This window comes from Excalfactoria chinensis, chromosome 24 (assembly GCF_039878825.1).
Source record: "Excalfactoria chinensis isolate bCotChi1 chromosome 24, bCotChi1.hap2, whole genome shotgun sequence".
In the NCBI taxonomy this organism is placed as follows: domain Eukaryota; kingdom Metazoa; phylum Chordata; class Aves; order Galliformes; family Phasianidae; genus Excalfactoria; species Excalfactoria chinensis.
In genome coordinates, this window is record NC_092848.1 from 294,031 (window position 1) to 318,072 (window position 24,042).

The 24,042-nt window shown below is 62.6% G+C and overlaps 2 protein-coding genes across 4 annotated transcripts; both read left to right on the forward strand.

Moving 5' to 3' along the window:
- Nucleotides 1-6,811: 6,811 nt before the first annotated feature.
- Nucleotides 6,812-19,505, forward strand: LOC140262426 (signal transducer and activator of transcription 5B). Of its 3 annotated transcripts, none has more exons than XM_072356763.1 (19): nt 6,812-6,936; nt 14,619-14,756; nt 14,849-15,005; nt 15,079-15,168; nt 15,375-15,549; nt 15,619-15,749; nt 15,823-15,974; nt 16,042-16,197; nt 16,268-16,447; nt 16,541-16,628; nt 16,822-16,944; nt 17,109-17,201; nt 17,324-17,530; nt 17,861-17,955; nt 18,022-18,152; nt 18,347-18,517; nt 18,656-18,707; nt 19,001-19,108; nt 19,176-19,505. In XM_072356763.1, the coding sequence occupies exons 2-19, from the start codon at nt 14,629-14,631 to the stop codon at nt 19,300-19,302; spliced, it is 2,364 nt and encodes a 787-aa protein (XP_072212864.1). In that variant the 5' UTR covers nt 6,812-6,936; nt 14,619-14,628; the 3' UTR covers nt 19,303-19,505. The 3 variants fall into 3 exon arrangements, with proteins under 3 accessions (XP_072212864.1, XP_072212866.1, XP_072212865.1); XM_072356765.1 differs by having other exon boundaries at nt 18,347-18,502; nt 19,176-19,504; XM_072356764.1 differs by lacking the exon at nt 6,812-6,936 and adding an exon at nt 9,263-9,391 and having other exon boundaries at nt 19,176-19,504.
- A 1,004-nt stretch (nt 19,506-20,509) lies between these two features.
- Nucleotides 20,510-23,620, forward strand: GHDC (GH3 domain containing). Its single transcript, XM_072356593.1, has 8 exons — nt 20,510-20,824; nt 20,902-21,032; nt 21,113-21,689; nt 21,775-21,964; nt 22,035-22,106; nt 22,213-22,346; nt 22,429-22,517; nt 22,852-23,620. The coding sequence occupies exons 1-8, from the start codon at nt 20,572-20,574 to the stop codon at nt 23,050-23,052; spliced, it is 1,647 nt and encodes a 548-aa protein (XP_072212694.1). The 5' UTR covers nt 20,510-20,571; the 3' UTR covers nt 23,053-23,620.
- The last annotated feature ends 422 nt before the right edge of the window (nt 23,621-24,042 follow it).

The window sequence follows — 24,042 nt, forward strand, 5'->3', positions numbered from 1 at the left end:
TGCTGTGCTCTGAAAGGGGAACTCGGGCAGAGGGAACGTCCCCCTCTTTGTGTCCGCAGGGTTGGCTGCAGGGGCGGCTGCTTTGGGGACATCCGGGGCTACGGCTGCAGCGTGGGCCTGCCCTGCCCTCTCGTGGGGATGCGCTGGAGTGGGCAGCAAGTGCTGCTGCATCAAACACTGTGCAGGCTGCAGCCCAAGCTGAGCCCCGGCACAGCATCGTTGCGGCTCCCCAGGCTTTGCAGCGTCGTGCACTGCAGGAGCAGGATGGGAAGGTGCAGGCAGATGATGACAGATGTATCCCCCCACTTGTATTCCCACCACCTGCAGCCCTCAGTGAAGCAGAGAGGTGGATGCAGCAGCAGAATGAATGCAGAGTTTGGTCTCAGGTGAGGCCCAGAGGGGAGGATTATTGCTCTGTGAGGATTAGCAGGGGATTTCTCATGCAGGTCATGCTCAGTAAATCCCCCGATCCCCTCTGGGCTCCTTCAAGACGTTGGAGACGCCCTTATTGGCTGTGTGCTCCCTGCTCTGCTCTTGGCTCAGTGCTGAGGTGGGCACTGCTCCCTAAGGACCCTCACCCATAACTCACTATGCAGCTCTGGGGTGAGGTGGGATGGAGCCCCAGATTCCACCCGAGGCTCCGTGCAGTCCCCAGGGCCCAGCCCTGCTCCTTCCCTGATGGTTCCCAGCTGCAAGACAGGGTGGAAAACCCCAGAAGAAGGATTTTTCTCACTGATATGCAAACGCTGAGGTTGCCACAACCGTTTGGTGTCAGGAACGTGCCGTCCCTTCCCACACTCCTACAGATAAGTGGTTTCTTATCTCCATGTGCCCACATGCCCCGCTGCATCCCTGCCTGAACCTGCTCTGTGCTTGTTTAGCCGGAGGGCCCGGTCCCTTGAGTAACTTGGGTTAATTGGCCGCCAATCTGATCTCAATTGTTGCTATTGTGAATGCTCCAGTTGGCAGCGCAGCTGGCTGCTCTGCAGCAGAAGGGATGTGCTGAGGCTGCGTGCTCCCGTGGGCACACCGTGCATCGAGTGCTGCTGCTTGGGAATGCACTGAGGGAAGCTGCAGGAAATGCACTTCTGTCAACACAGAGCAACCACGCCAGGTGAGGTCTGGCTGCAGCCCCTGTTTGGATTTGTGGGGCGCCCAGGACACCCCAGCTTGGAGGGGGCTTTTCTCCCCTTGGTGTCTGCCTGGTCCCAGTGCTGTCCCGGTGATGATGTCCTCATCGCGCTGCCCCGTGTAGCGCTGGGGGGGGATGTGGGGTTGTTTGTGGCTCAGAAAGGAGGTCGCTCCCCTCCAGCCCTTGGCCCCGCAGCAGGGAGGGAGTGGAGAGTGTCTGGGTCAAACATGCGGCCGGATTAGAGGCTTCCAAATGCGGATAAGCTGCTTGGGATGCAGATGCTCGCGTGACAGGGTTGGGCGGCCCCGAGGGGATGGGTGGCCACCTGCCAGGGCAACCCTCTGTGGGCACAAGTCCTCTGCTGCTGCAGCAACTGTGAGCATGGAGCGCCCAAAGGGCATCTGCTGGGTAGCTGGGCCGTGCACCTCTGCTCCCTGACTGCTGTTGCAATGACCCCGTCGGCTCCAATGAGGCAGGAAAACCACACGCCGCCCCACAGAGCTCCTGCACCTCTACCAACAGAGCCGCTCCCACGCTGCCCTCCAAGAGCTGCCCCAGCCTGGTATGTGCAGGGTCACGCAGCTGCACGCAGCAGCTATTTGGGTTTCCAAAACACCGCAGTTTCAGATTGCACAGCCAGAGCAGCTCCCGCAGCGCCGTGCTCCCACCTGGCACACAGGCTGCATGCACAGTGCAGGAGCACTGAGTCTGGCTCTGCCCCTGGGCTGCACGGGATTTGGTGTTCGGCCCCAGCTTGGCTCCCCTCCTGCACCTTCCCCCCTCCCTGAGCCTTGGGTGGCCCACACTCACCTGCAGCCTGCAAAGCACAGTGAGCTGCTATTTCTGGGTGAGCAGAATGCTCTGTACCTGGCGGTTTGCAGAGGGAAAAGGGCTCTGCAGACTCCTCCATCCTTCTGCCAAGCTGCCATGAAGTGAGGCAGTGAGCTCCAGGGCGCTGCTGCAGACGTTCATCTGATCTCTGTTCTTGCCAACAGCTCCAAGCACGAGGGCAGCTTCGTGCAGCCCTGCTGCCCAAGCCGAGCGCTATCCCTGCTTCCCAAACCTCATAAAACAAAGGGCAAACATTGCATCACGCTCAAACTTTAATACGCAGCCAAGTAGAGCCAAGCAAGGTCCCAGCGGCGGTTCCTGCTGCCAGGTGTGGCAGAGGTCAGAGCTGGCAGCTCCGGCACCGTGTGGTCCCCACACAGCGCTGTGTGCAGCCGCCCCTCAGCACAAAGCCAGCACTGCCCTGCTGCCTGCTTGTGGCTCTGAGCTGCGCCCAGGGCTTCACTCACCCGGATCCATGGCAGCCCCAGCTCCTGGACTGGGAGCTGACATCGTGGGCTGTGCCCCATCCCTGACCCACCCAGGTGAGGATGAAGAGCAGCAGGCTTCTCCTCAGCCCAGTTCCTTCTCCAGCATCACCCATAGCTCTGGGGCTGCTCTCACTTTCGGGTTCCCATTTTCACTGCCTCCCTTGGCCCTGGTTCCCGTTCCTGCAGCCTTACCCTGCTGCTGAGCCACATCTGGCACCGTTTGCCTCCCAACAACGTGGGGACCTGCTCTGGGCTGGGGCAGCCACACTGACCTGCACTGACCCACGGTGGCCACATGTTTATGGCAAGAGCCGGTCGAGTCTGTTTCTGTGGCAACGTGAGGATGTGGGGATGCGCGGCAGCACAAATGAGGGGTGGGGGCTGGGGGCTCTGACTTCTCTGGAGCTGCTGCTGCCCCCTGTGCTGGGGGGGGGGATGAGACCCCTGTGTGCACGGCGTGTGCCAGGCTGGGAGCAGCAGCTCACAGTGCAGACCCGGCTGGCTGTTATTTCCCTGTGTTTTGCAGTGTGCAGCAATGGCTGTTTGTTCCCCTTTGGTTGAATGATGCGTGTGAACAAAGAGCTCAGCCCAGGCACCAACACTGCCTGACTGCTGAGTCCCAGCACATACTGGGGCTGCTTTCAGCCATATCTATGAGCTGGATGCAGAATTATCCTGTGGAACCCCCCCCTTAGACTGAATGCCATTCCCATTCTTCCATGATAGCAGCTCCTTCCTTCCCACTGGCACAAGGGATGGCGCTGCAGCCACAGGTTCCACACACACCCGGTGCCCTGCACACCAGGACCACGCTCCCCACCCCACCTCCAGGTCTCCATGAGCAGTTTGCAGTCTCCTTCTCTGGCCCTGGTATTCTGCATCCAAGCAGCTCTTCCTGCACTTCTCCATCTCTGGTGTTCCACAGGGAGCAGCTCCCCGGGCGGACACAGCAGCACTGAGCACTGACCTCTGCAGCCCCCAGCGCTGGCCCTGCTGCGTCACACCCCACTCCCCTGGGACGGCTGTGCTGGTGCCCCGGTGCTGCGCCCAGCAGCCACCCCAGCTTTGGCAGCACTTTGTGTATCCCCCGATCCCCAGAGGACGATTTATGGGCCATTTTAGTTAAATCTAAGAGCTGTCTTGCTGCCCAGAACATGCCGTTCTTGGGCACCTTCCTGCAGGGCGGGCAGCAGCATTCCAAGGAGCTGTGCTCGGTGCACTGGGTGTCTCGCCTGCAGGTTGGGGTACCCCCCTCTGTGCCCACCCTGTGCCCAGCTGACGGCTGGATCCTCCCTGCTGTGCAGCTGGGAAATCGTTCCTGAGCACTGATGTGGGGCAGGTGGGAAGAACTTCACAGCACGACTGAGTCAGGAGTGCAGGAAATGGCCCCTTCCCAACTGTGTGAGCATGAGAAGGACTGGAAAAAGCCAAAGCAACCCAGAGGCTGCAGCTGGCGGCATTGGGCACTGGAGAACTTTAGGCTGGGCTGCAGGGAGGGGGCTGCTGGCATCGGGTGGCTCTGGGTCTGGCTGTGCCATGTGGGGCTCTGAGAGGCATCGGCTGTGACTCAGGGCCGGGTGGTGGGGATGGTGCTGGCAGGAGAACAAGAGCAGTTCAGTGCTGGGAAACAGCCCTGCTTGGGAAGTGCCTCAGGAGTCCCGAGGGTCTGCCCTGCAGGTGGGGGCAGCCGGAGCAGCAGTGCTCAAAAGGGCAGCACCCAAAGGAGCAGCAGCACCCAAAGAAAGCTGCACTCATGGCAGCAGCATGCAGACAGCAGCAGGACCTTCAGTTCCACTGCAGCCCTGCTGTAGCTGCGCTCTTGCTGAGCGTTTTAAACTGAGGATGTTGGAGTGGGAAAACACGAGGCTGTGACTAATTTGGGGATTCATCTGTTTTTTATTACAGGGGCTGGATTATCGCTGTGTTCTCTTCTGGATATAACATATATCTGTGACCATGTGGGAGCCCAAGGGGAGGCGAGAAGAGGCTGGGGCCCTGAGCGAGCCTTCCTGTCCTGCTTACAGCCCATGGGGGCTGCAGGGCCCAGTCTGCAGCCAACCCTGCCCATGGGCTTTGTGCTCTGGAGGAGCTCCATGCTGTGCACAGAGGGATGTGAAGGGGCCCTGCTTACAAGAAGTGCTGGGGGGGCTTTGGGGGGCCGTGGAGGGAAGGGCAGCAACCAGCACTGCTGGGACCTCTCCAGCAGCTGCCTAAATAAATGCTTCCAGTCCTCAGAAATAATTAAGACCCTCGAGATGCCACTTAGAGAAGGAGGCCACTGAGCTGCTCACACTCACGCTCATGCTCCAAACACAGGAGGCAGGAGAGGCAATTTTCTAGGAAATCAATTACGAAGCCCAGTGCTCCCACTCTCCCCTGAATGCACAGCGTCACACTGCATCCTGTTGAGCTCATCTGAGCTTGGCCACGGCTCAGCCTGGCCACTGTTTACCTCCCAGATGCTTTTTGAGACTTCCTGAGCAGTGATGTGAGGGAGGTCCTGAGGAGTGCCAGGATGGAGCCATGCAAGGAGCGCCAGGGCTGAGCAGTGCGGGGCTCTCTGTGCTGCTGCAATGGACATGGCCTCTCTGTGCTCTCTGCAGTGCTGTGGGTACCGCTGTGTCCTTGGGATGACCGTGGCAGCCCCACAGCTCTCCCTCCAAATTTCCCTTCTGTAACATTTTCAGCAGAGAGCTCAGGGTTTTCCTTGGGGTTTGTTTGTAGTGAAACTCAGGTTTTCATTTGATTTGATTCCGTTGCCTTTTTGGGACGGGGGGGCTCTCCACATCATCTCCCATCATTGTTTTTATCCCCGTTTCTTCTCCCTTCTAATAAGAGATGGAAGAACTCAGAAGGAAGGGTAGAGGGAACAGGCGGTGCGCTTGTCGCACACCCTTCCCATGGGTGTACCCCCAGGCCCTGCCCAAGAATGCTGCCCCTCAGGGCTCTGTCAGGGGCTGCTTCGACCTCGGTGCTCTCAGCAGAGCGGCTGGTGCCTCTGACTGCTGGCGCTGGTTGGTTCTGTGGGCCAGGGATTGTGAAACATGTGAGACCATGTGATGCAACTCATGGAGCGCAAGATTTCCTAGTAAAGCGGGGAGGGCAGCGGGTGCAAGGCTTGTGTTGATTTCCCCACTCTTTTCCTTTTTCTTAGTGGAAAAAGGCCGTCTGCTGCTCGCGGGGCTCCCAGCTCGCCTCCAGCTCTGGCAGCAGCGATGTCAGCCCCGGCGCAGGCGGTGCATCCCCAGCACACCCGCAGGCAGCGCAGCGCCGGGCACTGCCCCTCGCCCTCACATCGGGCAGCGTCGGTGCTGGGCTGCTCTGCAGGGCCTGCCGGGCCGGGGCATCCCGCAGAGCTCCATCTGCCGCAGGCTCCAGAAGGCAACAGGAAGGCTTTAATACAAAAGCAAGAGACAAAAAGTGCAGAGGTGAGAACTCCGGGCCACGCTCTTACACGACTGCGGAGTGATCTGCAATTGCGGCTCATTAACTCCGCTGATAAGGATCCTGCCCGAGCATTCCCAGCGCGGCACGCAGAGCGGAGCCGCTCTCTCGGCCTGGGCGCAGCGCTGGGCAACCCGCTGAGTTTCCCTGCAGAGTTTTTCAGGCCGCAGAAGATTAACTGGTAACGAAAGCGAAAGCCCAGGAGATCCCATGCGGCGGCGAGAGCGCTCGAGCAGAAACGAGCGCAGCGAGTATTGCTTCCTGCCCCGCCGCAGCCACCCCGCACCGGGATCCCCATCGCCCCGCACCCGGCCACGTCCCGCGGTGCAGCAGCCGTGCCAGGCCGGGATCCACAGCAGGAGTGAGAGGACGGCAGCATCCCAAAGGGATTGATCGTGGTTCACGGTGGGCCTGGTGCGATCACCCAGCGCTGCAGCAAGGGAGGAGGACACTGGGGTACAAGAAACGGTGGACTGGCATCAGGTGCTTGGCGGCATTGCTGAACCCCAGCACCGGTACCCGGTTCTGGACCGGGTTCCCTGATGCCCATCACCGTGGGCCCGCTGCTGGTTTGTGCTCCCCTCGCCAGCCCGAGCAAAGTCTGTATCTGCCCCAGGCCCAGCGCCCTGTGCCGGGGGTGGCGCAAAGGCCCGTGCCATTGTCCGTGCCCGGTACCGGCACCGCTTCCCGTGCCGCTGCTCGCTGCCTGGCGTTGGCACCCATCAGCGCCCAATACAGGCGCTACCGCCCAGGAGCGCTCAGTACCAGCTGCCCGGTACCGGTACCGACGCCCACCGCTCCTGCCGGTGCCCGGAGCCGACGCGCGTTCCGCTGCCCGGTGCCGGTGCCCGGGGGCGGTGTCGGTGCCGGGGGCGGGGCGGCGCGGGGCGGTGCCGCGACGGGGGCGGTGCTCGCGGGCCGGGCCGGGCCGGGCGGCGGCGGCGCGGGTGGCGGCGGCGGCGGCGGCCGGAGGGGGCAGAGCGGCGGCGGATCCGAGCGCCGAGAGCCGCCGGAGTAGCGGAGCCGCCGCCGCGGCCGCAGGTAGGAACGGGCTCGGGGCCGCCATCGCCGCCGAACGGGGCCGCGCCGCCGCCGCCGCCGCTTTCGTTTTCTGCGGCCGTAAACAGGGCGGGGGGCGGCCCCGGGCGGCCGGAACGGGCCGAGCAGCGCTTTGCGTGCGGGCCGGCCGGGGGGGCCGCGCGTTGGGCACCTGCGGGGGGCGGCCGCGCGAAGGCGCCGTCGGGGTTGGAGGTGGCGGTGGGCTCTGCCGGTTTGTTTTGGTCCGGGTCGGTTCGTTTTGCCGTTTTTGTTGCCTCCGGTCGCTTTTTTGGGGGGTGGGGGAGTGTTTTTATTTATTTATTTATTTATTTGTTGCAATTATTTCTCTCCTCCCTTCAGTAAATATTTTGGGTGTTTCGTAACCCGCAGCGAACGAACGAACGCAACTTGGCGGCGTGGCCCGGCGCAGAGGCCCGCGGCCTCGCTGCTCTCCCCTGGGACCGGGACGGGAGCGGCGGTCCCGGGGCCGGCAGGTGCGGGCTGGGCCTTGCGCACGCCCCCGGGGTTGCGCGGACTTTGCGCGACCGCTGCGCGGAGCCACCGCGCATCTCGAGGCGGGGAGCGGAGCCGCGCGGGGCCGGGGCCGCTTCTCTTGGGGCTGAACCCGGGGGGAGCTTTAAAAGCGCACACGGAGCGCTGGGGATGGTGCCGTGCGGGGACCCTGGCACAGCGATGGGTCCTCAGCAGCGCGGGTTTTGTGTTGGGCAGAGTTGAATCGGGATGGAAAATAAATCCCCCGTCCAAGCCGGGTTAGCAGTGCTGTCCTGCCCGGCAGTGATGGTGGCCTTTTGCCCAGCCCGCTCGCCGGCCAGTGCTGTGCAGGGCTGATTGCGACCCCTGGGAGGAGAACCACCACCTGTCTGCTGTCGTATGGGAGCTGTCAGGGCTGTGAGCTCTTGCCAGGCAGGGTGAGCTGGGTGCCCCCGGCTGCCAGTACTGGCCCCGGTGAGGGCTGTGCCATGGGGACCTCACCTCATCCGGGAGCACTGCACAGTGTGGGGTGGGAGGTGGCCCTGTGGGACCAAGGTGTGACGTGGAGCAGCGCTCACTAACAGCAGAACACGGCTCAGGATGTCCCCGTCAGCTTGTGCAGGACTGTGATTTTTGTAGTCTGAAGCAGTTTGTGCTGCTCAGCCCTGGTGCTTTGGGGGAATGTGGCCTGCACCCTGAAATGCCATTGGACCTTGTTGGCATCCCTGGGAAGCAAGGAGTGTGCAGGCAGGTGTGTGTCTCGCTGGCAGGATGGTGTGGGCTGCCCTGGGGCTGTGGAGGAGCCCACGGTCTTGCGGCACGGAGCTGTATGTGCCCCTGAGTTGCCACCTGTGGGTCACCGGGTGATTGATTCTTCAGTTGATTCAGCAGTTGATTCTTCGGTGTGCCCGCCTCGTCCCTCCCTTTGCAGGGCGATGCTGACGCTTCGGGGCGGGCCGTGGACTCCCAGGGATGCTCTTCCAAGTGCTCGGGGAAGGGGAGAGACTCAGTGCTGGGGGTGACACGGAGCGTCTGCGGGACCTCCCCTCCCGCTGCAGGGGAAGTGCTGACTCCAAACGGGCTGCGAGGGCTTTGCCGTGGGGTTTCCCAGCTCTCTCTCGAGTGATAGCAAAACCCAGATACACTGTGTGCGAAAAATCCCTTCTCCCTGCTCTCCTGCAGCGTGTGGGCGGCCGGTGGCGAGCGGTGACGGTGCCGTGCCTCATACAGTAAAGCGGCCCCGGCAGCTGGGAAATGACTTTCTGATTTGCGAGGAATTACTGTAAGGCTCAGAGACCTCTCGGCAGTTCCCGGGACCCGGCGGGGTGCCCGCCCTGCGGGGCTCCGTGCCCCAGCCCGATTCTGGGGGGGAAAGGGGAGTCTGGCATCGCTCCTGCTCCCCACAGCGGGGCTGCGCTCTGGCCACTGTCGCTCCGGCTTGCCGGCTGGGTTCAGCTGTCCCCGGCTCCGAGTGCTCCGGGTGAAGCGGACTCGACAGCTGTGGTGTGGCGGTGGCGTGCCTTTCCTTTCATGGGGTGTCTATTTTGCAACCCCCAAGTGTTTTGATCCCAGGAGGAGGGGGGTGGGGGTGTTTACTCTGGCACCGCGTGTCCAGCGCGGGGCTGCGAGCTGCGCCGGGCATGCCTGAATGTTACATGCAGTAACAGTTCTAGCAACATCTGCTGGCTGATAAAAGGTACGTTGCCGTGAACTGCGTCTCCCTGCCTCGTTGGGAAATGTCGAGGGGGAGGCAGGCGTGTGAGCGCGGCTTCCTGGCCGATAGGGGAGAGCTGACTTGCTGATAAAGCAGAATCCTCCCATCTCGCTGCACCAGAGGGCTGGCAGCGTTCTTTCTCCGCCGTGCTCTGCTCCGTGTTGCCGGCGATGCGCTGCTGCCCGGCTCCGCGTCGCGGCTCTGGCGGCCGGAATGCCGCAGCCGGGCTGTAGCTCGCTCAAGCGGTCGCCGGTGAGTTTTGCAATCTCCATTTTTCGCTGTGACTTCGTGCCTTCCTGTTGTTGTGATCTGTAAATACCGGCTTCTAGCGCGACCGTGCCCGGGCAGGGAATTGGGGAAAGGGCTGACGGTGGGGCCGCACCGCCGGGTTTGTGCTCCGCGTGCTCCATTGCCGCCTGCAGAGCTCTCAGCAGAGGAGAGGCAGCTCCGCTTGTGGCGCATCCCAGCGCCGGCGTGGGCTGAAGTACAGCTGTAAAACGATCCCTGTCCTGTGTGGTGCTGTTCAAAAAGAGCTCCGGCTCTCCTGGGCTCCATGGCACAGCTGCCTCGGCCTGGCACGCTCCTTTTATAACCCCATTACTCACCCTGCGCTCCTGGAAATGTTCTGGGGGAATGAATGGCTGCTGCTCCCCATCGCTGCGCAGTCAGAAGCTGCACTGCAGGACCCAACTAATTCCCCCCGAGGTGTCTGTGGGCTCCATGGGCATGAGAGCCAACGACGCATCCTGTGCCACCGCACGAGGGACCTTGGGCCCTGGGTGCCGATCTGCATGAGAACTGTGCTGGCAAATGGCCGTCTTGGAGTTGTTTATTCCCATTCCCTGTCAGCTTCCTGGGTGTCTGTGTGCCCCCTCCCTGCAGCAGGGTTTGCTCTGCCTGCCCGCCCAGCTCTGATGCAGCCGGGTGCTCTGCGGTGCCATGTGGGTGTGCCAGGACCTGGGGCTGGTGTTCGTGCCCCGCCGGCTCCTGCTGGGATGGGGCAGTTGGTTCTTGCACTGCCCCAAATGGGCTCCACTCTGCAAATCCAGCTTGGCAGGTGAATGGATTAGTGCAATTGTGTGCGCCCACTGAGGCATGCCAGATAAAATGAAATTGTGTCTCCAGACCCAAATCGGGGCTAATTCGATGCTGTGACGGGCTTAATCCCCGCATCCTCCCGCCTGGCCCAGCTCCTGGGCAGGGATTAGCAGCGTGCCTGGCATGGTGCTGCATCCCCAGGAGGTGTTGGCTGAGCTCTTGTGGTGTTGTGTAGCATCAGGAAAGCGCTGCACGTGGTCAGAAGCGCTGCAGTGTGCGGGAGCTGCTGTCAGCCCCTGGATTCGAGGGATTTCGCTGGGATTTCACTGGGTATTTTGGTGGCTTGGTTTTTACGTGGGCTGCTGGGCCTCTGTGGTTGTAAGGGAAAATCTGAAGGGGGAGCTGCACATTCCCAAACCCTCGAGTGCCAGAGGGCAAATAAAAACGAATGTGATGACTCTGATTGATATAATGTGAGGGCACTCCTGCTGGCCCCGGGTTGGTGCTGGGCAGCAGGTTCAGTGCCGGTCCCTGCCCATGCAGGACACAAACAGGCCGCCCTCCTCGCGGTGCTCACTTGGGGTTCCCCTGTTCCTGCACTGCTGCAAGTTCTCCATTTTTGGCTCCTGACGCTGCAGGGCTGTGTTGCCTCTGCCGGATGGGAGAGCCCAGAGTGGGCACCGCGCCTCTGCCCAGCGGCTGCTGGGGAGGAAATACTGAATTTCTCCCCCACTGCACCAGCTGTGAGTGCCAGCGGCAGCCCGGCGTTCTGCTGCTCCCCGGTGCAGTGTGGCAGGGGTTGATCACGCTGCCTCTCTCGGTGCCGCTGGGGCTGAGCCCTCAGCTGCTGCCGCTCTTCAGCATGAGACAAACCCCATCAAAGCACTGAGCTTCTAGAAGGCGCTCTCCTGAACCCGCCACTGCCTCCATCTCGCAGCCGAAAGCTGGAAACCGAATGCGGGTGTAGAAGGGGCGAGCAGCGCCGATCCCAGCACAGCGGCTGCTCTGTGGGTGTTGGGGGCAGGTGGGAGCTGGGGGCTCAGCCCTGATGCCGAGCGGAGCAGCGAGGTGCAGGTGAGCACAAACCCCCTGTGTCCATTTTCAGCACTTCAGACACCAGCCCCAGGGGGCTCAGCAGCACAGGTTGAGGCTGCGTCTCACAAAGGGGAGGTGGGAGGGATGAGGGCAGGGGTGCCATCCCTGTGCCCCCAGTTGCGCTGTGCAGGTAGTGGAAGGAAGCAGCCGGAGCACAGCACTGCCCGGCTGCGCAGGCAGCTGACATTTTGGAAGGAAATAGCTGCTCTCAGCTCCTTCCTGTAGCACGCAGCCTGCAAAACGGCCGCGCCGGGACCCGGCTGTGCCGGCAGTGCCTGCCCGGAGCCACCATTGTGCTGCCCTGCAGGCTGCAGTGAGCAGACCCTGGTGAGTACAGCCCTGGATGAGTGCACAGATGGGGGGTGGCAGCTCAGCCCGCACTACTGGCCCCATGCTGCGGAGGAGCCAGGGATCGTGCTCGGGGCTTTCTGAGCCCGGGGTGGCCATGGGCTCCGGGGCCCTTTGGGTGCACACAGAGCCCTTTATGTCTGCAGGGCAGGATGCAGCGTGTGGCAGCCACTTGGGAGGTGAAGGGACTGAGCTGGGGTGGCACCAGGGGCAGCTCAGCTGAGAGGGGCTGCCTGGGGGACCGTGTGCATCCCTGGTGTGGGGTAGGGATAGCGGCACGTGGGTGTCTATGTGGGGGAACCGGAGCCATCCATGTGCTGAGAGGCTGCTGCTGGCTGCCGACATCCCAGAGCCAGTGGGATGGGGCCGCATCCAGCTCTGGGTGAGACCCGGTGTGAGCTGCTTTTCTCTGTGGGATGTGAGTCCCTGCTATGGCACAGTGCCCCTCTGGGAGCACCAACCCATGGGGTGCATGGGGTCCAGCTCTGTGGCCACCGGTGAGGCTATCTCTGACCTGGAAGGGATCGTGGGCTCCCGGAGGTGCTGGGAAACCACGTGTCTGTGTGTTTACCTTGGCAGGCACAGGGCTGCTGTGGAGCCGGCACCGCAGCTGTAGCACGGGGGGGGGGGGAAGGGGGGGCAGCTGCTCCCTGCTGGGAGGAAATTGCACCCAGACGCCCCTGCTTGGGACTGGGGGAGCACCATGCAAAGGACAGTGCGGTTACTGCTGTGGCAGAGGGGCACATGGGGCAGGAGCAGCCACAACCCCTTGGTGTGACCCCCCCAGTGCTTTACCTGACAATCAGAGCACATGGGGGACTGGGGGCTGCAGTCAGTGGGTGTAGTGGTGTGAGCACAGGAGCCATCATCCCTGGAGGGGTTGTGTGTTGCAAGCATGATGTGGGGGCCCTGCAAGCATCCCGCAGCCATGCACTGCGAGCATCCTGCGAGCATCCCAGGACTGTGTGCCATGAACATCCTATAAGCACCCCACAGCATCCATGTGAAAAGCAGGACTGTGTCTGCCAGCCTCACCCTATGAGACATTTCCCTCCCTTTGTGTGCTTGCCGCCGGGCTGTGGCTTTCCTGCAGCTCATGGCTGGAGCTGGCTGCCAGCCTGCCGCTGTGCCTGGGAGGCTCTGGGGCTGACAGTGGTGGCTGCGACCACAGCCCATTCTGACTGCAGCTCCTGCTGGGTCCCTTGGCCACCCCTGGACTCAGAGGTGCTCCCAGCTCCCTCATGTTGCCGCCTCGAGCCCCCTAGGAAACCTATTTTGGGTGCGTTTCATCCATTTTGTGATACTAATTGGGCAGTGAAGCTACTGGCATTTCCCACCTTGGTCCTGCCAGGCTCCCCTCCCCAAGCTGCCCCCACTGTCCCTCTCCACAACAACTGTCCCACCGTGTGCGCAGCACTGCAAGCATTAAGTCACCAGCAGGCAAGTTGCTGTGGCTTGTTGAGTTGCTGCTGGTTAACCGAGCTGTGGTAATGGGTGGGATTATAGCTCACTGCCAGGACTAACTAAATGCAAAGTAGCTTAAACCACTGCAATTATGTGTCTCCTGCAATTGTTTGAGCGTGCATGTGGCTGACTGCTGCAGCTGACCCTGGTGCTGCTGAAGGAGGATGGATCCGACTACAACGTGGCTGCTGGGGCTGTTGTTGCCGTCCTGAGGATGCAGGAGCAGGATGGAATGGGGACAGGATGGGGATGGGATGGGGATGTGGCACCGGAGGTTTCTGCATCTTTTGGGAACATCTGCTGTGCTCGTGGTTGGTTCCGATGGCGGGGCAGCTCCATGCACCACGATGAGGCCACAGCAGTTGCAGCACTGTGCTTCCTGCTGGCACTCTGAAGCCCTGCAGCTCCCGGGGAGGTTCCCCAGCCTGCGGATGAGGCAGAAAACAAGCAGTGTGGAGAAATGCCTGTGGCTGCATCAGTGATGCTTTTCTGTGGCTGCGGGTATCGTCCCAGTGCCCATGGGGTGCATTTCGGGGCTGTCCTGTCCCCCCCCCCCCAGCACTCCCGTTCTGCCCGCCCTTCCCACTGCGATGTTCCCATCTCCTGCTCCAAGGGCAGAGCCTTTTGTGTGCCCTAACGGTGAGCTGGCCGCAGCGGCAGATTAATACTTGTTGCTTAACAACCCATTGAAGTGGAGTAGGAAGTGTTCTGCTGCTGTAAGATGGAATATATCACCATTTTCTTGATAGGAGGAGCAGCATTTGTTCTTTTGTCCGTGCTGATGTTTCTGCGCTGGGCCTGGGCTGCTCCCTGGGTTCCATCCCTTCCTGGTGCAGTAAAACCATTCCTGGCATCCTCTGCAGCTCTGCCAGCAGCGGCATTTCCATCAGTGCCTCTTATCAATTGTCAGCAATTGCTAACTGCCCGCGCGTGTGTTGCTATCAGCCTCCCCCCCCGTCCCCTTTTCCTCATTGCTTTCTGTTTTTATTGCCTCCCCCCGGCCTCCCTTTCCAGCAGAATTTCTAGCTCACTGTCTCTTCTGTGAATGGGGAAATGTTCCTTGCTTTTTATAAGGGAAAAAATCATTTTTAGCCAACTCAGTTATTGTTCCTCTTCCTGTGGGGGGTGGGGAGCGGGGGAAAGGTCTGGCACTGGGTAGGTGCCGTCTCTGCAGTCCTGGCTCTGTTTGCTGTGTGCGTGGCTGCTCCCTGCCAGTGGGATGCCAGGGCTGTGCGCCTGCATCCAGAACCTGCGGTGCTGGGGCCACTGAGGCTGCTCGGCCCTACTGACATCGGGGCTCCTTGCCAGTCCCCAGCCCTCGCTTCCCTGACTGTGAGTCCGTGGTGCAGCAAAGGGAAATGGCAGCACTGTGGCCGAGGCAGCAGAGGCATTCATGAATACCTCCAAGCTCTCCGATGGCTTTTCCTAGAACAGAGTGGTGACGCAGAGCTGAGATCCCCCCCGTCCCCTTGGGGTGGCTCTGGGGGTGCCCAGTGTGGGGTCCCTGCGTGGTGCTGATGATGTGTCCCTGCAGGTGGTGAGCCATGGCGGTGTGGATCCAGGCGCAGCAGCTTCAGGGTGAAGCCCTGCGGCAGATGCAGGCTCTCTATGGGCATCACTTTCCCATCGAGGTGCGGCACTACTTGTCGCAGTGGATTGAGAGCCAGGCGTGGTGAGTCGGCCTGCACTGAGCCCCGCAGCACCGTGCTGCCCCGCTGCCACTGCCCTGACCCCCTGCTGCCATTGCTTTGTTGCACCCCCAAGGGACTCCATCGACCTCGACAACCCACAGGAGAATGTGAAGGCGACGCAGCTGCTGGATGGGCTGATCCAGGAGCTGCAGAAGAAGGCGGATCACCAAGTGGGTGAGGACGGCTTCCTGCTGAAGATCAAACTGGGGCATTATGTCACGCAGCTGCAGGTGAGTTGGGGGCTGCCTTGGCGTGTCTGGGGTCCCCTGCCCTGCTCCCGGCTCAGCTCACCTCTCTATGCAGAACACGTATGACCGCTGCCCCATGGAGCTGGTGCGCTGCATCCGGCACATCCTGTACCACGAGCAGAGGCTGGTGCGGGAGGCAAACAACGTGAGTGGGGCTGCAGGCATCACCAGAGTGAGGGAATGGGTCCTGCGGGTGGGGATGCAGGGGGTGTCCGTCATCAGGGTGATGGAGAGGGAATGGAGAGGTGCTCACTGCCCTCCGGCTCCTGGTGGGGATAGGGAGAGTCCCTTTGTCCCCCCATCACCCAGAGGGGATCCCCAGCCGTGCTGAGTGCTCCCGTACCCACACAGAGCCCCTTGCCCGCCGGCACTCTGGTGGACGCCATGTCGCAGAAGCACCTGCAGATCAACCAGACCTTCGAGGAGCTGCGGCTCATCACGCAGGACTCAGAGAACGAGCTGAAGAAGCTGCAGCAGACACAGGAGTATTTCATCATCCAGTACCAGGAGAACATGCGCCTGCAAGGTGCCTGAGGGGCTGGGGGGGGGGTGGGACCCGGCGCTGGCTGCGTCCTAACGCTGCCCCCATCCCCAGCCCAGTTCTCTCAGCTCTCCCAGCTGGGTCCCCAGGAGCGCCTCTCACGGGAGACGACGCTGCAGCAGAAGAAGGCGTCGCTGGAGGCCTGGCTGCACCGGGAGGCGCAGACACTACAGCAGTACCGCGTGGTGAGTGCTGGGGGGTATCCCCACACCGGCTGTGTGCCACCCCTGCGTGCTGTGACACTGCCCTGCCCGGCAGGAGCTGGCTGAGAAGCACCAGAAGACGCTGCAGCTGCTGCGCAAACAGCAGACGACGATCCTGGACGATGAGCTGATCCAATGGAAGCGACGGCAGCAGCTGGCGGGCAACGGCGGCCCCCCCGAGGGCACCCTGGATGTGCTGCAGACCTGGTGGGTGCCGGTGGGAGCTGGGAGCTGGGTCCATCCCCGCTGTGGGTGCTGAGCTGCTGCTCCCCAGGTGCGAGAAGCTGGCGGAGATCATCTGGCAGAACCGGCAGCAGATCCGACGCGCCGAGCACTTGTGTCAGCAGCTGCCCATCCCTGGCCCCGTGGAGGAGATGCTGTCGGAGCTGAACGGCACCATCACAGACATCATCTCCGCCCTGGTCACCAGGTAGGAGGGCAGCCTGGGGGGGTGGGGGGCATTTTGGGCTCCTCTTCCCGCCTGACTCTCTGCCCCCCAGCACCTTCATCATCGAGAAGCAGCCTCCCCAGGTGCTGAAGACACAGACCAAGTTTGCAGCCACCGTGCGGCTCCTGGTGGGGGGGAAGCTGAACGTGCACATGAACCCCCCCCAGGTGAAGGCCACCATCATCAGTGAGCAGCAAGCCAAGGCCCTGCTGAAGAACGAGAGCACCCGCAAGTAATGCCTGAGGGGCCGGGAGGGGGATGTGGAGACAGCAGGTCTGGGGGCTGCGAGGGGCTGCTGCCATCCTGACCTCCTGTCCTCATGCAGTGAGAGCAGTGGGGAGATTCTCAACAACTGCTGTGTGATGGAATACCACCAGGCCACCGGGACGCTCAGCGCACACTTCCGCAACATGGTGAGAGCCAGCGGTCCCATGCTCGGTGCCTCTGCCCACAGCACGTGCCCTGTGTCACCATTTATGTTGTCATCCATGCTATGTCCCTCTTGTGCTCACCCTTGTGTCCCCATCTGTCCTGCACCCTCCTTCCATGGGCTCACCCCTTGTGTCCCCCCTGTCCCCCTCCTGCTCACATCTCGTGTCCCCACAGTCCTTGAAGCGGATCAAGCGCTCAGACCGCCGCGGTGCTGAGTCAGTGACGGAGGAGAAGTTCACCATCCTTTTTGAGTCGCAGTTCAGCGTTGGTGGCAACGAGTTGGTCTTCCAGGTGAAGGTAAAGCTATTGGCCACAGGTGAACTGTGGGCACCGTGCCCACACTGTAGGGTCAGAGCTGTGGGACTGGGGTGGGGCGTTTATTTGGGGTTGTGTGTCAGGGGGGTGATGGGAGGTCCAACCGCATCCCATCAGCTCTGTGCCATCGTCCTTCCTTCCTGCAGACGCTGTCCCTGCCTGTGGTGGTGATTGTACATGGCAGCCAGGACAACAACGCCACGGCCACCGTGCTCTGGGACAACGCCTTTGCGGAGCCCGTGAGTACTGCTGCTGCAGGGGACTGGGTGGGCTCCATCCACCCCAGGGCTGCAGAGCAGGGCTGCTCTGTGTGTTTGGGCCGGGTAGTGGCCATGTTGACCCCGTGCCGTGTCCTCCGCAGGGCCGCGTGCCCTTCGCTGTGCCCGAAAAAGTGCAGTGGCCGCAGCTCTGTGAGGCTCTCAACATGAAGTTCAAGGCGGAGGTGCAGAGCAGCCGCGGGCTGACGAAGGAGAACTTGGTGTTCCTGGCACAGAAGCTCTTCAACAGCACCAGCTCCCACCTGGAGGATTACAGCAGCACCACGGTGTCCTGGGCCCAGTTCAACCGGGTGAGCAGGTGCTCCATGTGCCGGGATGGCCTTGGCTGCACTGCAGTGCCGGTGCTTATGCCCAAAGAAAACTGTTGTGTGTTGGATCAGTGCAAAACCCAAGCAGGTGTTGGCTGCAGCGGATCAGGAGGTGTTGCCCTCCATGTCTGGAGGCTGCAGCTGTGCTTTGCAGCCCTGGGGAGGTCACTGCTGGTGCTCCCTGGGCTGTGCTGCGTGGCATTGTGGTATGAGGGCTGGTGGGTGCCCAGCTCTGCAGCATCCATCCAGGCCTCCACTACGTGTGCTGTGTGTTTGGAGGCAGGAGCGCTCATTTTTTGGGGCTTTCCACAGGAAAATCTGCCTGGGAGGAACTACACCTTCTGGCAGTGGTTTGACGGCGTGATGGAGGTGCTGAAGAAGCATCTGAAGCCGCACTGGAACGATGGGTAAGAGCCGTCCTGCTCCGCGCGCGTGGCCCCGCACCGCCCGCCTGACGCCCTTGCTCTGCATAGGGCCATCCTGGGCTTCGTCAACAAGCAGCAGGCGCACGACCTCCTCATCAGCAAACCTGACGGCACCTTCCTGCTGCGCTTCAGCGACTCGGAGATCGGCGGCATCACCATCGCATGGAAGTTTGACTCCGGTGAGTGCGGCCCCCCCCCATCTCCATGTCCCCACCTGCAGCTCCCCTTCACTCCCTCCTGCTGCTGCTTTCTGGCATGCTGCATTTTGGCCCCAGATGTTGGGGGAGGGAGAAGCTCAGGAAGCAATGCTGGATTTTCAGCACAGTCTGAGGCTCACCCCAGGCATCATTGCGGTCCGTTGCTTGTCTTCCAGCTGAGAGGATGTTCTGGAACCTGATGCCTTTCACCACCAGGGACTTTTCTATCCGCTCGCTGGCCGACCGCCTCGGGGACCTCAGTTACCTCATCTACGTGTTCCCCGACCGGCCCAAGGATGAGGTCTTCTCCAAGTACTACACACCGGTTCTCTGTGAGTCCACGCCAGGTAGCGCTGCCCTTCATCCCTCATGCATCACTCCTCTGTGCCTCCCTCCAGCACATCCAGCCCTGGGGGCCTCCACCCCTCTGCGGGTGTGCAGTGTGCCTGCAGTTCTGCACCTCAGCACTGCCTTCTTTCCTCTAGCTAAAGCTGTGGATGGGTACGTGAAGCCACAGATCAAGCAAGTTGTGCCAGAGTAAGTGCAAGTGTGCAGGGTCCCGTTGGTTCATCTCTGGCTTGCTGGGCTGGGTAGTTCCCAGCCACAGTGCCCTGCTGGCTGCATCGGTGCTGGGGATGAGCAGCTCGTAGTGCCCAATGGCAAAGGGCTGTGGTGCTCCTCTGGGAGCCCAAATCTCCCCGCAGCCAACAGGGCTGGGACTGTGCAGGTGGCTGCCGCTAATGGGGACTGAGATGGGGAGAGTGTGCAGGGTCTGGATCCCTGCTAGGACCAGGACCGAGACCACCACTCACCCACTCTCATCCCTGCAGGTTTGTGAGTGCATCAGGCGATGCCGTCCCAGGGGGGGGCACCTATATGGACCAGGCTCCGTCGCCGGCCGTCTGCTCCCACCCGCATTACAACATGTACACACAGAAGTAGGTATCGCCCCCTTCCCCCCTGCGGCCACCCGAGCCCCCACCCTCACCCCCTCACCTCCCGCAGCCCTGAGACCGTGCTGGACCCCGAAGGCGACTTCGACCTGGACGACACCATGGACGTGGCCCAGCACGTGGAGGAGCTGCTGCGGCGCCCCATGGACAGTCAGTGGATCCCCCACGCCCAGTCGTGACCGGCGGCCACGCGGCCCCACATCGGCCCCCAGCGCTGCGGGGACTGCCGTGTTTGTGTCTCTGTGCCCAACCAGGAGGCTGGCAGCCATCGGGGGGTTCTCGCCCCACAGATTTGCTCTGTGCTGTCCCCAAATGCAGGGTGGTGTCCAGCTCTTTGATGTTTATGCCCTTGTATAAAAGGCAGCGGATTTGTCGCATGGTTTTTCCTGTATGTTCCTTTTACAAGGCCCAGCTTCGGCTTTCCGCTTCTGCTCGCGCTGGTGCTGCCCCGCTCCCCGCAGCCTCGGGGAGGGCCGGGGAGTCCCGGCCACGGGTTTGCTTTCTGCAGCCGTCACTAAGGATGTACGTGTGCGTATCGGTGTTTATCGCGGTGACCCTGTTCCCCGGGAGGGGGGTGACAGTCTGCGGTGTCGGGGTCCCCTCCGGGATCCCATCTCCTCCTCTGCCCCCGGCGGCTGCGGAGCCCTCCCGGCTCCGGGTGCGTCCCCTCTGTGTCCCCTCCTGAGCCCTGCGAGGGAAAGGCCGGGGGGGGGGTGTGGGGTGTGGGGAGGGAGGAAGCGCAGCGAGGGGCGGGCAGGAGGCAGCGGGGGCGAGAAGGGGCCCCTCTTCCCCCCCACCCCGGCCCGTCCCATCCGTGTCCCAGAACCTCTGGTTCCCTGGCGATGTTATTTTTCTACCACAGAGTAAATAAAGCACGGACTATTTTTGTAACACAAAAGCTCTGGGTTTCACGTGTGTCTCGGGGAGGGGGCAGCTCCCGGGCCCGCTCCGCTGCGGGGGAAGGGGCCCCTCAACCGCACCCGTCAGGCTGGGGTCGGGGCAGGAGCTTCGGGAGCTGCAGGCCCGGGGCAAAGGAAAGCGAACCGAACTCCGCCGGTTTGGGCTTTTTTGTTTGTTTTTCGGTTTTGTTTTTGATTATTTTTTTTAATAAAGGACGCCCCGCTCCAGGCTGCGCACAGCGGCCTCTTCTGCTGTCGGTTCTTATTTATTTGCGATTCGTTCCTCTGCTCGCGTCGCCCCGTCGGGGCTGGGGGGGCGGGGCGGGGCTGCGCGGTTATCCGGTACAACGTACGAGAGAAAACGAAAATAAACCCCGCGTTGGACGCTGGGGCGGAGCCGCCCTGCGCTCATTTCCCGGGGGGGGGGACAGCGGGCGGGCCCGGGCGCGCTCATTGCCCGTCATTTCTGCCGGAGCCGGAACAGCCGGCGGCGATCGCGGGGCTTCGGGCTGGGCCGGGGGGGGCGGCGGGAGCGCGGCGGCTGCGGGGATGCCGTCGGCCACGCTCCCGGGGATGCTGCCGGCCGCCGTCCCCGGGGCGATGTTGGCCGCGGTCGTCGCGCTGTTGGTGGCCGTGTTCGTGCTGCTGCCCTCCGCCCCGCCGCTGCGGCACCGCCTGCTCCGCAACGCGCTGCTGCGGGCCTCGGAGCGGCAGCGGCGCCGCCTGGAGCTGCAGAGCACCGACGTGCGGCACGGGCAGGAGCGGCGGCTGCGGCGACTGCTGCCCCCCGGCGCGGCCCCGGGTGAGCCGGGCGGGGGGAGGGACGGCGGGCGGCGGGGGCGGCGGGACGCCCTTCTGAGCCCCGCCGTCCGCCCGCAGGGTCCGACGCGTTCCGGGAGCGTCACCCGCCGAGCCCCCGCTGCAACGACGGGGAGCGAACGGAGCCGCTGCCGCCGCTGAGCCTCTGGGCCGCGCTGCGGAGCTGCTGGAGCGCCGAGCCCGAGCTGCAGGTAGCGAAGGGCTGCGGGGAGCGCGGTGCGGGCGATGCCCCGTGGCTTTGCCCTGCAGCCCCACCGATCTCTCCGCACAGGGGGCCTTGCTCTACCTGCACGCCCTGCACCGCACCTTCCCGCAGGCGCTCACGCTCCGTGGCACGGCTGTGCTGGGCTGGGCACCCGCCGCTCCCCGTGCCCCGGGGCTCTGCCCGCTGCCCACGCTGTACTGCACGCCCCCCGAGGCCGCCGCTCTGCCTCTGCGCTCCGCAGCCCTGCGGGTGCAGCTGCTCTTCGCCCTGCGGACGCGTGCGCTGCGCGTGCTGGAGGCCCGGCTGCCCAACGAGCTGCACGACGTGCTGGTGGCGCTGCGGGACGGCTGGGCAGAGCTGGCCCACGAGCTGGAGCTGGGCACGCTGAGCCCCCAGCCTGGGCTGCCCGAGGAGATGCGGGGTCGGCTGCAGGCGCTGCTGGTCCCTGACAGCACGAGAGCGGCAGAGCTGCGGGCTGAGTGTGAGAGAGGCTTCGAGGGCATCGTGCGGCGCCTGTGGCCGCAGCTGCAGGTGGTGGTGGTGGGGACGGTGCGCGGTGGGGAGCGGCTGTACTGCGATGCCCTGCGCCGGGCGGCCTGCGAGGGGCTGCCCCTGTACTGCCCCTGGTACCGGGTGGCGGGAGGTGAGTGCTGGGATCGGCCTTCTGTCTGTGCCCTGCAGAGGGGATGAGGAGGGTGATCGGGGGCTCACAGCCGCTCTCTGCCCAGCTCTGCTCGGTGTCAACCTGTGGCCAAAAGAGCCCGTGCCTCGCTTCGTGCTGTGCCCAGAGTGGGCGTTTTGTGAGTTCCTGCCCTGCCCAGTCGATGAGGAGGAGCAGCAGCACACGGTGCTGCTGGGCGAGCTCTGGGAGGGACGCGAGTACAAACTGATCCTCACTGCCCGGCCTGGGGAGTACAGGTGCTGCTGCTGGGGGGCTTAGGGGGGCAGTGCGCCCCTCCCCAGCCTGATGCCCACACTGCCCACACAGGTGCCTTGCTGGAGAGGTGCTGCGGGTGGCTGGCTTTCATAAGCAGTGCCCTGTGGTGGAGCCCGTGCGCAGGTGAGGTCACCCCAACTCTGTGCTCCTCACCTTCAGGCAGGCTGAGGGGGTGCACGGTGCTGCTGGCACCCGCAGTGCAGGATATCCAGCCCTGCTGTGCCCACAGGGAGAGCCAAGTGCTGAGTGTGCGCGGCGAGAGCATCCCTGAGGATCAGTTCTGCCGCAGCCTGTGCCGTGCTGTGGGCATGTGGCCGGGTGCCCGCCTCGTGGACTACATCTGCGTGGAGAGCACCTTGCTGGGTGAGCACCCCAAAGGGTTCCTGTCACCTCTGCCCAGCTTCCCCAAGAGGGTGGCTGTGACGTGCTGGTGGCACTGCTGCAGGTGCCTCCTCAGGGGCCGGTGCCCCCCATTACGAGGTATTCGTGGAGCTGCGGGGCCTGCGGGACCTGTCAGAGGGGCAACGTCACAAGGTAAGGGGGTTTAGGGTTTGCTGGGGGCAGGAAGGGTGCAGATCTGCTGTGCCCTCCCTGCCCGCCCGGCCGCCACGCGGTGGCAGTGCTCGCCGGCTGCGGAATTCCTGCGGGACTGCTTTGCTGCTGTGCTGAGCCCGCAGGCAGTGCCTGTAGGGCTGCTGAACGCGGGGAGCCCCGCAAGCACTGAAGGCTTCTGACGAAGGGGCCCCTTCCCTGTTTGGTGTCAGAGCAGGAGCTCTGGGAAGCAATGGGTTTTGGGGGATGGCAGCTGCTCCATAGGGAAAACAGCATTTTGGGACGCACGCTGGCAGCCCCCTTCCCCTCTCTGCAGCTGGACCACTGCCTGCAGGAGGATTTCCCCATCTATAAGTCGTTCCGCTTCAAGGGCAGCATCGGGCCCCTGCGCCTGCACCTGGTGGGGGCCGGGGCCTTCGCGCGGCTGCGGGAGGCCATGGGCTGCCCCTTCCCCATGCCCAGGGTGCTGCGGGAGGAGCGGCTGCTGGCCCTCATCCAGGGTACTGTTATCTCCTAAGGGCAGCGCTGGGCTTTGCTTGGTGTCACCTACCGGGCATGGAGTGGGACTGGGGTGAGGGCACCCAAGGGAGCAGATGGAGCCAGCAGAGTGTGACCCTGGCCTTTCTCAGGACTCACTTTGGGCACAGGGTGGGACTGTGGCTGCAGGTGGGCATCCTCAGGGCCTTTCCAGACATGCTTAGCCAAAGGTTGACCCCATCAAGTGCCACCAGATGTGGGGCAGTGGTGCCTTTCCCGAGGGTCCCTTGGGGGCCGGTGGCCATCACAGGGGAACAGCAGAAACCTCCCTAGCCTTGGGGAGCCCCGGGGCCCTGCAGCCTTGTGTTCCCTGGCACGGATGCCCTGGGCAGGGTGTGTGCTGGCAGCAGTGACTGCTGCCCCTCTGCAGCCCTGGCACCTGTCTGCTGGTTGGGAAACAATCAGCTCCAGCAGGAGCTTTTTTAATGTAAAAAACCCAAACAAACAGACCAAAAATACAAAAACAAAGAAATAAAGAAACAAACAAAACCAGATGCAAAAGAAAAGAGGATTATCTCTCAAATATAAATAAAGGTCGGAGCTCTGGGACTGATTGTTTTTTTATTTTAATCCTCATTAAGAGATTTGTTGATGACAACCCTGACTCTCCTTCTGATGAGAACTTGCCTTTGTTATCTGCTCGCCTCGGTCCTGGGGAAGGGTCAGTCATGAATATTTAACCAGCTCAGCGTTTGTTTGGGGCTCTGGGAGTGTCTGGGGCCGCTGGTGCCTTTGAGGCACAAATGTACCAGGCGGGGGGAACTGATTCTTTCCCTGCTTGTTAAGGTTTATTTTAAGGGCTACCGAGCCGTGGTGCTCAGGATGCCTGCTGAGCACACAGCTGTTACCAGGGTGGGGGCAAGCAAGGCCGCTGGCAGAAGACATTGTCTTAAATAAGGCAGGCATGAAGCATCCCTGCAGTGCAGCCACCACCTCCTGCCAGGGTAGCAATGGTACGGAGGGCCCTTCC